The sequence below is a fragment of the Apis cerana genome, linkage group LG11 (assembly GCF_029169275.1).
Source record: "Apis cerana isolate GH-2021 linkage group LG11, AcerK_1.0, whole genome shotgun sequence".
NCBI lineage: Eukaryota > Metazoa > Arthropoda > Insecta > Hymenoptera > Apidae > Apis > Apis cerana.
In genome coordinates, this window is record NC_083862.1 from 14391939 (window position 1) to 14404309 (window position 12371).

General features: G+C 22.4%; 2 protein-coding genes across 4 annotated transcripts; one reads left to right on the top strand and one right to left on the bottom strand.

Annotated features, from left to right (window-relative positions):
- Nucleotides 1–19: 19 nt before the first annotated feature.
- Nucleotides 20–7202, bottom strand: LOC107995934 (cullin-3). 3 transcript variants are annotated; one of them, XM_062082263.1, is made up of 14 exons: nt 6363–7202; nt 4762–5145; nt 4483–4686; nt 4202–4381; nt 3590–3964; nt 3225–3395; nt 3063–3170; nt 2806–2983; nt 2474–2733; nt 2205–2374; nt 1911–2049; nt 1699–1826; nt 1558–1616; nt 20–406 (listed from the first exon to the last, which is right to left on the bottom strand). In XM_062082263.1, exons 1-13 carry the CDS (start codon nt 6420–6422, stop codon nt 1592–1594), a joined length of 2382 nt encoding a protein of 793 aa, XP_061938247.1. In that variant the 5' UTR covers nt 6423–7202; the 3' UTR covers nt 20–406; nt 1558–1591. The 3 variants fall into 3 exon arrangements, with proteins under 3 accessions (XP_061938247.1, XP_061938246.1, XP_061938245.1); XM_062082262.1 differs by having other exon boundaries at nt 20–420; XM_062082261.1 differs by having other exon boundaries at nt 20–1616; nt 6363–7200.
- A 143-nt stretch (nt 7203–7345) lies between these two features.
- Nucleotides 7346–10489, top strand: LOC107996004 (isocitrate dehydrogenase [NADP] cytoplasmic). Its single transcript, XM_017053851.2, has 2 exons — nt 7346–8865; nt 9154–10489. Exons 1-2 carry the CDS (start codon nt 8674–8676, stop codon nt 10366–10368), a joined length of 1407 nt encoding a protein of 468 aa, XP_016909340.1. The 5' UTR covers nt 7346–8673; the 3' UTR covers nt 10369–10489.
- The last annotated feature ends 1882 nt before the right edge of the window (nt 10490–12371 follow it).

The window sequence follows — 12371 nt, forward strand, 5'->3', positions numbered from 1 at the left end:
AAAATGGAATAACAAAGGATTGGATAGAATTAATTACGATATTCTTATATTTAAAATGTGTCGAAACTAAAGATTGCTTTTACAGGGTTTTATTTTTTATTTAGTTTGCGTAAGAAAGGGTAAAACCTTTTGTTTAAATATTAAAACTCTATATTAATAAATAAAGGTATAAATGGAAATAAAAATATGATGCATTTCGCATGTTTTTCATTTCATTTTGTCAACACACGAGCTCATAGTAATACGGTCTTTAATCATAATTTTTGTCTCATTCCTTTATTAAGTTCTTCGTCTTTTATATAAACAGCGCGCACTCTTTTTTTTATTTCACCATCTGTGACATTGTCTCTTTTTTTTTTTATTTCCGCATTTGTTACAAATTCGTAGAGATTCCACTTTTGGCATACTATAATAAATATTCTGCGATTTAACGAAAAATTGGATTAATTCAATTGTAATAAAATAATTGATGAGCTAGGTGGAAGAGGTGGAGCTCGCAGAAAACTTACTAAAATCATTACTTGTATTCTAAAATTTTAGGATATGGAAAATGATTAAAATAAAGTAATCAAATATTAAAATGAGGCAAATATATTCTTAGATATACATTCACATGTTTATGTACACACATAATAGATAATCACGAATGTAAATAAAATCTTCGTATATAACACTAATAATTTATCACTATATTCATGTAGATTTGTTTTTGATCATAGATACATATGTAAATAGGTTACAAATATAAAAAAATGTTGAATCATACACACATAACGAATGAATCAATTTTAACAATAACATAAATTCCATTTATTACTAATAAATGTTTGTATATAACGTATATTCAACTGAATCCTGTTGAACTTAAATTACAATTTTCTATTATAGTAAGTATTTTTATATATTTAATTAAATCAATCATATAAATACAACTGAAATATGATAAAGTGAATTCAAGGAAGAGGATATCAAGAATTTTACAGAATATATTTTTGTAAAAAACTTACTTTGATACTTGAAAATATATATTCTAGATCATTCAATTATCTTCATGTCAACCTTTTCCACCAAACTAGCCAATTATTAAACACATTTATCTATTTTTTTTAATTTCGAGGCAATCAACATCAATTAATTTCAATTTATAAAATCATTTTTTTTATACATTCTATTTTAAATTTTAGGTTTTGAGATAAATATAATTATTTTTAAGATTAACAAGTAAATATTATATATATTTAACTATATTTAAAATAAACAGATAATATAAAAATTTATCAAAACCTAAAACATAAAATAGAAATTGATTTATATAAATAATTAATATAAATTAATAATGGAATGTTAATAATTTATCTGAGTTTTGTATTTTGTAATATGTTTATGATGTGGAATGCCTCATTCGTGATCATCTTAATTACGTTTATAAAAAAATATTAAAGATGATAACAATTTTTAATGAATTAATGAAAAACTGAAGATGTAACATATAAGTTGATAAAATATAAGATAATGAAAAGATATTTAAAGAAATAGGTACTATTATAGATTACTTACATGTTTGTACAGATCCAACATTTAAATTCGAGCATTAAGCAACATACGTATATACCTTCCTATAATTAAATTGACATTAATATTAAAAATAATTGCCAAAAATAAAATAAATAATAATTATATAATGATAATTATACAAACCTATCTTCCGGCGTACGGGCCAAATATTCACGTTCAATTAAACCTTCAATACGTTTTTTAATTATTACAGGCGACGGCAAAAATCGACCTCTTAATTGTTCTGTTACTTCAGTTACAAGTATATTGTGCTAAAAAAATATGAAATAAAAATATATTAAAAGATATTAAAATAATAATAAATAATAAATAATAAGAATAATAATGCTACACACAGGCATACGCTTTCTATCTTTCATAATACGAACAATAGCTGCTTCTATTTCATGTTTTCTGTCCTCATCTACTTTGTTGCGAGTTTCTCTTCTTTCAGGTTCTGATTCGCCTTTTGCAGCTACTGTTTGAATCTTTACTCTAAAATAAATTATAAATAATTTATAAATAATATATATTAATATATTATATATTTAATATATATATATAAAATATATTAAATAAATTGATTTAATATTTTCATTTACAAATTTGTTAACTATTATATCAATTTTGATTTATTATAAATAAGATACCTATGTAATTTACTAGTAAAACTGTCATTAACACAAAAATAATGTGAAGGTTCTATTTCCTTTGTACGAGGATGTTTTAATAACACTCTTTGTGTAGCTTTTCCCATTGCTAGAGATTGTAATGCTCTAACCAAGTCTCTCTCTGGAATATCGGTTTCACCTTGAATTTCCTATACAATGTTTTATATATTATATAGATAATCACAAAGACTTCAATATTCTTCAATAAAAATCGGGAAATAAAACTAGATATTCAACCTCGTACTAACCTCGTACGTTAATTTTTCTCTTTTGTTGAAAAGCATTAATACACACATTTGATAAGTTGATACTTGAATGATGTGTTTTCTGGTATTTCCACAATTGTTGCTACGTTGACTTAAAATACTACCATTAGTAGATATTCCAGTACCATATAGATTACCACTTCCATTACCAATGGAACTTGAAGACGATGGTGTATCTAAGCCACCGCAACTACTTTCTTCTCTTCGTGGTCCATGAAATACAGCATTTAAATCCGCAGAACCTAAAAAGATTATATTAATTTATATTATCAAAATTAAAAATATAAAAAAAAAGAGCAATATTAATTAATAACCTAATTGTGGTTGTAATGTTAATTGTCGACCACTATGTTTAGCAAGATAAAAACGTCGGAAAGCATCAAAAGCATCTCGTGGAGCAGCTGGCATGCTACATTTTGGAGTTGCAGATTGCGTCGGCCAAAAACCGGTTGTCAAAACTCTTACACTTATATCCACTCCATGTAGGTTTGTCTACAAAATATAAAATTTAAAATATAAAAATCAATTATTTATGAAATAATTATAAATATTTTAATTTATAAAGACTTACATTGGATGTAAGGACATGATCTTTAAATTCATCCATAATAGTATTACTAACTGTTATATCTTTGAACATTCCCTCCAATTTTGATGTGAATTGACATCCACATTCAGTCTAAAATAATTAATTATTAAATAATCTATATTAATAAATTAAAAAAAAAATTACCTTAAGTTTGGATATCATGTTTTTCTCGCTATCATCGGACACAGATTTATTCAAAAGAAGACGTTTAGCTAAGTGCTGTTTATAATATCGTTCAAATACATCTTTTTCTTGAAGAAATCTAAATAAAACCATAGTTTTATCTAAGATACCTTCGATTTCCTGTTCCGTCATCTAAAATATATTAATATAAACATTGATTAATATTATATACAATTATATTACTTAGATTAGAAATTGAAATGGAAGATAAAACTTATATATTTTATTTAAATACAGCAATCCTTTGTAGAATGTAAGATATTTATTAAAATTTTATAACATTACCTACCATAAAAATTTATTTATAAAAATACAGTTAAACTAACCCCTTTAACACCTTTTTTCAGTTTATCATCAATGAAGAGCGAAAGATATTCTGGACTTTTTGTATTTAAATTGAGAAAGTATTCAAAGTCAGATGCAATCATTTGTTTGTAATTCTTATCATTATTAAACGAATAATGAAGAAAATGATCGAAACGATCTTTTAAATCTAGCAAATTCTGAATAAAAAGAACTGCATTTGTTGTTGATTCATGTTCCTCTTGAACCATGGCACGGCCTTGCTCTTTAAGAAATTGAGAAACACAATCGCACACAGTACGTAAACCATCCGAAACTCTCGAAAATAATTTATACATGCAGCCAAGATCTTCAGTTTTTTGGTTTTTGAGCATATGTACTACACCACTATTTTCCATCTTCAAATAAAAAGATAAATTTGATATAATTGTTCTTTATTTAATTATATATATTAATTATATTAATTATATTAATTATATATATTATATATTATAATTTGTTATTTTATAATTTGTTGTTTATATATCGTTTTTTAAATTGTCAATAAAATAAAATAATAAAATATTAAATATTAAATATTTATCTTTAAATATTAAATATTATGTTAATGGGATAATATTATATTATATTTATACCTCGACAATAGTTTTCATATGAATTTTAATTAGTTCTTCTTCTACAACTTCTACTATTCGTGGTTCAGTAGATTCATCTAAATAATGTTTTGCTCTTTCTGATTCTTCACAAATTCTAGCTTCAACTTTTTTTATATATACTGATGCACTATTTTCAGCCAAAAATTTTTGAGATTCCATCTAAATCAAAAAAAAATATATATTAAAATAATATTAAAAAATAATATTACATAATATTAAATTAAATAATATTATAAAATTTAAAAAAAAAGTTTTCTTACTCTATAAAATTCAGCACTTTGTTGTAAAAAAGGTCTTTCAAAATCTTCCTCATATACTTGACGACTGTTAATGCCAAGTAACATTAACATTTGGCAGGCATTTTTTATTGCAATGCGATCTACAACTTCTCCTCTTCTTTCTCTTGCTACCATGCCTAGTAAAGTTTCTCTTAAATGATCTCTAACACATCCATATCTGACCACCTAAAAATAAGATAATTATTTATTATAAATCTTTCACAATTATTCTAGCTTTTGAACTAAGTGACAATCATTTACCTGATCTCTAAATATGATAAGTCCTAAATTATACACATTGTCCACATCATGTTGTTGCACATAAACTCTATCCATATACATTAAAATATCTCTTATCATTACCATAGATGTCTGATGATCATTCCAAGCTTGATTTAATGTTTGAAGAAAATTGTTGTGAAGAGATCTTAATACATCTTCTCTGACTTTATTTTCTAAATGATGTGTTACAACTTCTTTTAAACCTGTATATAAACGTTCACCATACTTGTGAAGAACCATAGTATAAGCATTCCGATAAAGCTCTTCAAAACTAAGCCCTGAATTATTTTTCTTCTGAATTTCTTGAATAGCATTTTTTAATAGTGCCCAAATACTTTCTACATACTTTTCATCCATAGTTGTCTAAAAGAAAATTAATAAATTAAATATTTGATATTTGATTATTAAATTTATATTTGATTAAAAATTAATATGTAAATAAAGTTTGAGAATTAAAATTAATTTAATAAAAAATCAAAAACAGGTGAGAATATTATTACAAATAATAAATTTTATTAAAAAAATCAATGGAATGCATTGAATTATATATAATATAGTTTTTAATATTAATAAAATATAATTATGATATAGAATAATTAATGATAATATCTAAAAAGAATATAATTATATATTATATTTTATTATTAGAATATTTTGAATGTTCAAGTATTCTTAGCTTCATATTTTAACCTTTTTTTTCTTACATTAATTATTTTAACATTGCCTTTATTACATAAAAGAAATATTATGAATATTAAACAAATAACAATGCTTAATTTATCAATATTATTTTGTCATTGTACAAATACAAATTTTATGCTTTATTGCTTTATTAAATAAAAGTAAATTATGTAATAATAATAACAAATACAAAGAATATTTTACTAGTCAATTATAATTATAAGATATGATCACAAAGAATATTTCATTAGTATTTTAAATATAATATTAAAATGTTATTTGATCAATTTTTAATGTCATATTATTTAGCACAGAAGATATAATTTTTACAATCACAATTTAGTGGACAATAATCACAGTTCCAAACTTTATTGACAGAATAAACTGAAATTCATTGATAAACATGATAATATTGAAATATTTATATTTCATTGCTTTTATTTTATATGCCACTATAGCAACTGCTGATACATTCATCTTTGTGACAATATATACAACATTATAAACATGACTCTTTAAAGTTCAAAGACATAGTATATTGATCATAAATAACATCTAAATTATGATACTATGTGTTGTTATCCTATAAGATATAAAAAGAAGAGTTTTTGTAAAAAATCAGGTGATGAAAACTATTTTTATAAATTATTCTATTTTTTTATAATTTGACATATAATTAAAAAGAACTGATTATACATATATATATATATATATATATATATATATATATATATATATATATATACGCATAAATTTGAATAGCGTATATTTATTAGTTTATTTATAGATATTAAATAAAAGTAAAAAAAGGAAAAAAAACAAAATATGAGAACAATTAAATTTTAAGAGATAAAAACGAATGAAGGCTAGAAAGAAAAAACAAACGAAGCCATACTCACCGGAAAAGCACGTATGCGCATTTTGCTTTCTTTCTTAAGCATAGCACTGCTCTTCATCATGTCGAATTTCTAGTTGAACGGAGATTCTTTTAGAACGAAGATTCTTTTAGCTCTCTGGCCAATGCTATAATAACGTTACACCGTGTGTACATTGACACCAGTTAAACGTAGGGAGCATTCATTCGCGTACAAGGTAGAATAGCCGACGATCGGCTATTGCGTGAAAATATGATCACTCATCCACGTTCACGTTATGCAGGAGAGTCAAAAATTGTTGTTATCATGAACATTTAGTAAAAGAAAGAAAAATACAAGATCGGTGAAGAGGGGGGAAAAAAATGAGAAACTTAGAAAAAGACAGACAGGAAAGGGAAATGGAGAGGAGTGGAAGGGTAAAAAGTATTCTCTTTTTATCCGGTAAATGAAAATGAGAGATAAAATACTCAAGGGTTGAAATATAAAGGAAAAGATGAATATGAGAGGAAAATAGATAAGGAGGTTGAACTAAGGTGAAACAAACGAAAAAAAAAAAGGAAAAATCACACACTCCTGTCACGAAGCAATGAATCTGTCAAATTTCAATAATACACACAAATTTTGATGATTTTTGAGCACATTAACGTAATTGTCGGTACGTTCTCAGCGTCTTTCGAGGCATAGTGAATTTAGATTGTGAAAACTCGAGTTTTCATCCTATGATCCGATATTGAGTACACAATATATCATTCACAACGATATGCTCCATGCACATGAATCACGAACACTGTTGTCAGTATAGATTCGCTCAGTACAAATTTCATTATTTTACAGCGCCATGAAAAGAAGCTATTTTTTTATTTTATATATTATTCATTGATATCACTTTAATTTCGAATTTAACAAATTTATTAATTAAATATCATAAAAATAATATTTTTAATTCAATTTGTTTAATAACTATGAAAATTACTCGCAATTAGAAGTAGCTTACTTCAGACTAGTATTTTTATCATATTCATGAATTTTATTTCTTAAGTAAAATCAATCATATTACTTTTAACATCTACATATTATTAATATAAATTTAAATTATTAACTTACTTAATATCAGTAAGTTATAACAATAATCCTTTGAATCAATTTGATATATTCTTTTTTAAAGAACGCTTTACATGAATAATTTTATATGAACGTTTGTCCCTGTATTCATAGATCTATTTATAGTTCCTTGTCGTAGTTTAAAAATCTGGAGTTATACAGTTTTTAAAAAAATTTTATAGAAAAATTAAAAAAAAATATTAATATTGTGAAATATTTATTAATATTATTAAATAAAGTTAATATGTATTAATTTTTGAAAGATGATATTTTTTTTTATCTTTTTTGAAGTAGACAAAGATTTAATATATTATTTAAAAATTGGTTAAATAATAATAATAATTGGTTAAATAATAAATTAAATTAAATTAAAACAAAATATAACAATATTTTAAATTAAACTAAAATAAAATATAATGTAAATGCTTTTGCATCACATGTACACTATTATATGACATATATGTTTTATTTGTACTAACCTTGTATTTGTTTTATGAATGTATTTATAAAATGTAAATAGTAATCTGAAGGATAATGGAAATCATTATTTAATGATATTCAGTTAATGTCCATTTTTTTTAATTTTAGTTGAAAATAGTAATAGAAGAATTTAAATATCATACAATGGAATTGATATCAATGTCGAAATGCTTAACTTGTTTGTTAATTTTTTAGAAAAACAAAAAAATGACAGTTTGTTTTAAATTTTGAAGGTTATTCAAATTATTTTTAAAAAACTGTGTAATTTATGTATAAACATGTTTAAGAGAAGTACCTGTATTTAAATTTCTGTACATAAACATAATTTATCTATCGTAGTACAAACTTCAAAGATTACATAAAAATATGATAGATAAGAAATATCATTAATATGATAATACATCATAAATAGTTATTAATATCATATTTCATTTAAAGATTTATTACAAATCTTATATTTATTACATTTATCTATTTGTTATTTTATTATATAATAAAGTCAGTGAAAGTAATGTTTGCGGATTATTTAAAGTTAAGATCATATAAGATCATATAAAGAATCGGAAGTATACATATATTTAAGACATAAAAATACAAATATTTTTGATAAAGAAATTTAATTTCATCGATAAAAAATCTATTACGATAACTTCTTGTAAGTTATATAAAGTAGATAAGAATAATAAATACAATAGTAAATACAATCGAAATACGACAGTAGAAAATATATTAAGATAATTTGGACAAGATTGCCATGTTTTTTTGCCACCATCTTAATAAAGCGAACGTGCATTTTATAAGAAGGGCTTATATCAAATCTTGTAGTAACAATATTGTTTCCTCACAAATATTATTGCCAAAAATTCATCAATCATTCAATAATTCAACAATTTTATTCGTTAAAACATTCAGTAATATTTCTTCTATAACAATGACTAAAATACAGGTGAGTAATTAATAAAATTGCATTACTGACATCTATATATATGACATATATATATATATTTGTGTGTGTGTTCGTGTATGTGTGTGTGCGTGTGTGCGCGCGCGCTATGTATTTCAATTAAAATTTCTTTATATTATTTTTTAATTAACAAATTTTTTAATTAACTTAATTATTTTGAAAATAATTTTCTTTTATAAATATAAAATAATATTTATGATTTGATTTTGTATTATTACAAGTTTTTTTTTATATATAATGCATTCTACATATTATTACTATTTGTTTTAGGTTGGACCTGTTGTTGATGTCTTAGGTGATGAAATGACAAGAATCATTTGGGATTCCATTAAAGAGAAACTCATTTTACCATATTTAGATATTAAATTACATACTTATGATTTGAGTATTGAAAATCGAGATGCTACTGATGATAAAGTAACTATAGAATGTGCTGAAGCTATTAAAAAATATAATGTAGGAATCAAATGTGCTACTATTACTCCAGATGAAAAAAGAGTGAAAGAATTTAATTTAAAAAAAATGTGGAAAAGTCCGAATGGTACTATTAGAAATATTTTAGGTGGTACAGTTTTTCGTGAACCTATTATCTGTAAAAATATACCAAAATTAGTAAACAGTTGGATTCAACCAATTATCATTGGCAGACATGCTCATGCAGATCAATATAAAGCTGTAGACTTTATAATACCTGGTCCAGGAAAACTTGAAATCACATGGATTGGAGATAATGAACAAAAAATTCAACATACAGTTCATAATTTCAAAGGACCTGGCATTGCACAAGCTCAATATAATACAGATGAAAGTATTCGTGCTTTTGCTCACAGTTCTTTTCAATATGCTTTATCAAGAAATTATCCTTTGTATCTTTCTACAAAAAACACAATTCTTAAACAATATGATGGTAAATTTAAAGATATTTTTCATGAAATATACGACAAAGAATATAAAGCACAATTTGAAGCCAAGAATATTTGGTATGAGCATCGTTTAATAGATGATATGGTAGCATATGCAATGAAATCAGATGGTGGTTTTGTATGGTCTTGTAAAAATTATGATGGTGATGTTCAATCTGATTCTGTAGCACAAGGCTATGGATCCCTAGGTCTGATGACTTCAGTTTTAATTTGTCCAGATGGACGTACTGTGGAAGCTGAAGCTGCTCATGGTACAGTTACAAGACATTATCGTCAATATCAACAAGGAAAGGAAACTTCAACAAATCCCATTGCCTCTATATTTGCATGGACAAGAGGTTTACTTCATCGTGCAAAATTGGATAATAACAAAGATCTTAAACAATTTTCAGAAATATTAGAAGCAGTTTGTATTGATACTATTGAATCAGGTTTCATGACAAAAGATCTTGCAATTTGTATCAAAGGCATAAATAATATTACTAGATCTGATTATTTAGAAACATTTGAATTTATAAATAAGTTAGCAGAAAATTTGCAAAAACAAATAAAAATAAACTGACTAGAATATCTTTCTAATAAAATGTTATCAAAGTATTAATTATATACTTAAAACTATTATTAATGGTTATGGGAAAATATGCATTTAGATTACAAAAATAAAATGTAATGTATAAATGAAATTGAGATTAATATATTGTAATTATAATTTTTGTAAAAATATATTCATCAAATTCTGTTTTGATATTATATGTACATATATATTTTTTTAATATCTTTAAAAATTGTTGTAAAAAATTGATTTTTATTTTTTTTACTTTCCTTTCACGAAAAAAACGTGATAATTTTTTTTTAAACATTAATATTAAATATTACTATTAATACTAAATTATATATATTTTAATTATTATAATATTTAATATTTATAATATTTATTATACTATGATTATAATATTATAATATTATAATTATTATAATATTAAAATTAATAATATTATATTATAATATTTATTCTAATATTTATAATATTTAAATTATATATTTTTTATTTAAATATTTCATTAGTCTTAAATAATATAATAAATTGATAATAATTCAATATATTTAAATTTCTTATAAAGTTAATTGAAAATTTTATTCACATAAGTTTATCATTTGATTTTTTTTATTTAATAATTTTTATTTCATATATTTGCAAATTAATTTCATTTAAAATCTATTATTTATAAGAATTATAAAAAAGAATAATATTAATTTCATAATCTATCTATTTAATATTTAAAAATAACATTTTATAATAATACCAAAGAAATAATACAAAAAAAACATTTATTGTTTCAATTTTTAAAAATAAGATTATCAATTCATAAAAGATGAAATATATATGAATGATTGATGAATAATTGGCATAACTTTTATATTTATAAAAGTAAATTATCAATTATCAAAATCTGATATTATATAATTTCTATATATTATATAAACTATAATTTTATTTTATTTTTTATTTAAAAAATTAAAAATTATTGTTAACAATATTTATATAAATCATATAATTAATAATACTGAATAATATCTATAATCATATACTGAACCAATTTTAATTGTTTTAAATTATACAATATATTATGCTGAACATATTGTAATTAAAAATATATACTTTTTTATTAAATAATTACCATACCAAATATATCCAATATATACTATCATATAGATTCTAATATTTACTTAATTAATGAAAACTTAGTTCCGTATATTATTAGTCATAATTCTGGATTAACTCAAATCGAATCTGAAAAAAAATTTATAGGTATTTCGAAAAATTAAAAATAATTGGATATAGTTAAATCTAAATAAGTAATAATTTATTATATTATGAATACTAATTAGATATATTACTATTCTATTTTACAAAATTAATGATAAATTAAGAAATTAAAATAATAAAATGATAAATATAAAAAATAAAAAATAATAAATGAAGAAGTAAATATAAATAATATTAAATAAATATATTATTAAATATAAAAAAATTGATTAATATTTAATATATATTCTATCTTAATTATTTTTTGCATGATAACGAAACATGTTAGCAGCAAAGTTTTCGAAATCTTGATATTAAATCTTAATTAAACAATAAATTAATTGAAATGTTGTATTTTTACTGTGTTTCTATCATTAGACTGTATAGCAAATTTTTATATTTCTTCCATCGATTTATAATAACTAATATATATATACATATAAATACGAAAAAAATTTCAACGTTTCTATGTTAAAGATACGAATATATTTTTAGTAAGATCTGCTATATTTCTGCAATCAATTTGCTTTTTTATAATTCTTTTATAAAATTCTGTATTAAACTTAATATTTTTCTGACGATAAACTTTAGAATTCAGAATTTTGAAAAATCTATTGAAAGTAGATTTTGCATAATAAATGAAAATAGGTTAAAAAAAAGGTTAATAATTTATAATTAATATTATAAAATAACTCAATATATAATTAATATTAATTAATATATTAATTATTTATTGAGTTATTTTATTTTTATCTATG

Bases quoted from the DNA above. Each gene is read 5' to 3' on its own strand.
- LOC107995934 (XM_062082263.1), bottom strand. From the start codon at position 6,422: ATGATGAAGAGCAGTGCTATGCTTAAGAAAGAAAGCAAAATGCGCATA. The intron at 2,734-2,805 runs GTTATTAATTAA...TAATCTTTTTAG, and splicing joins AACATTACAACCACAATTAG to GTTCTGCGGATTTAAATGCT. The intron at 2,375-2,473 runs GTTAGTACGAGG...AACATTGTATAG, and splicing joins GAGAAAAATTAACGTACGAG to GAAATTCAAGGTGAAACCGA.
- LOC107996004 (XM_017053851.2), top strand. From the start codon at position 8,674: ATGTTTTTTTGCCACCATCTTAATAAAGCGAACGTGCATTTTATAAGA. The intron at 8,866-9,153 runs GTGAGTAATTAA...TATTTGTTTTAG, and splicing joins TAACAATGACTAAAATACAG to GTTGGACCTGTTGTTGATGT.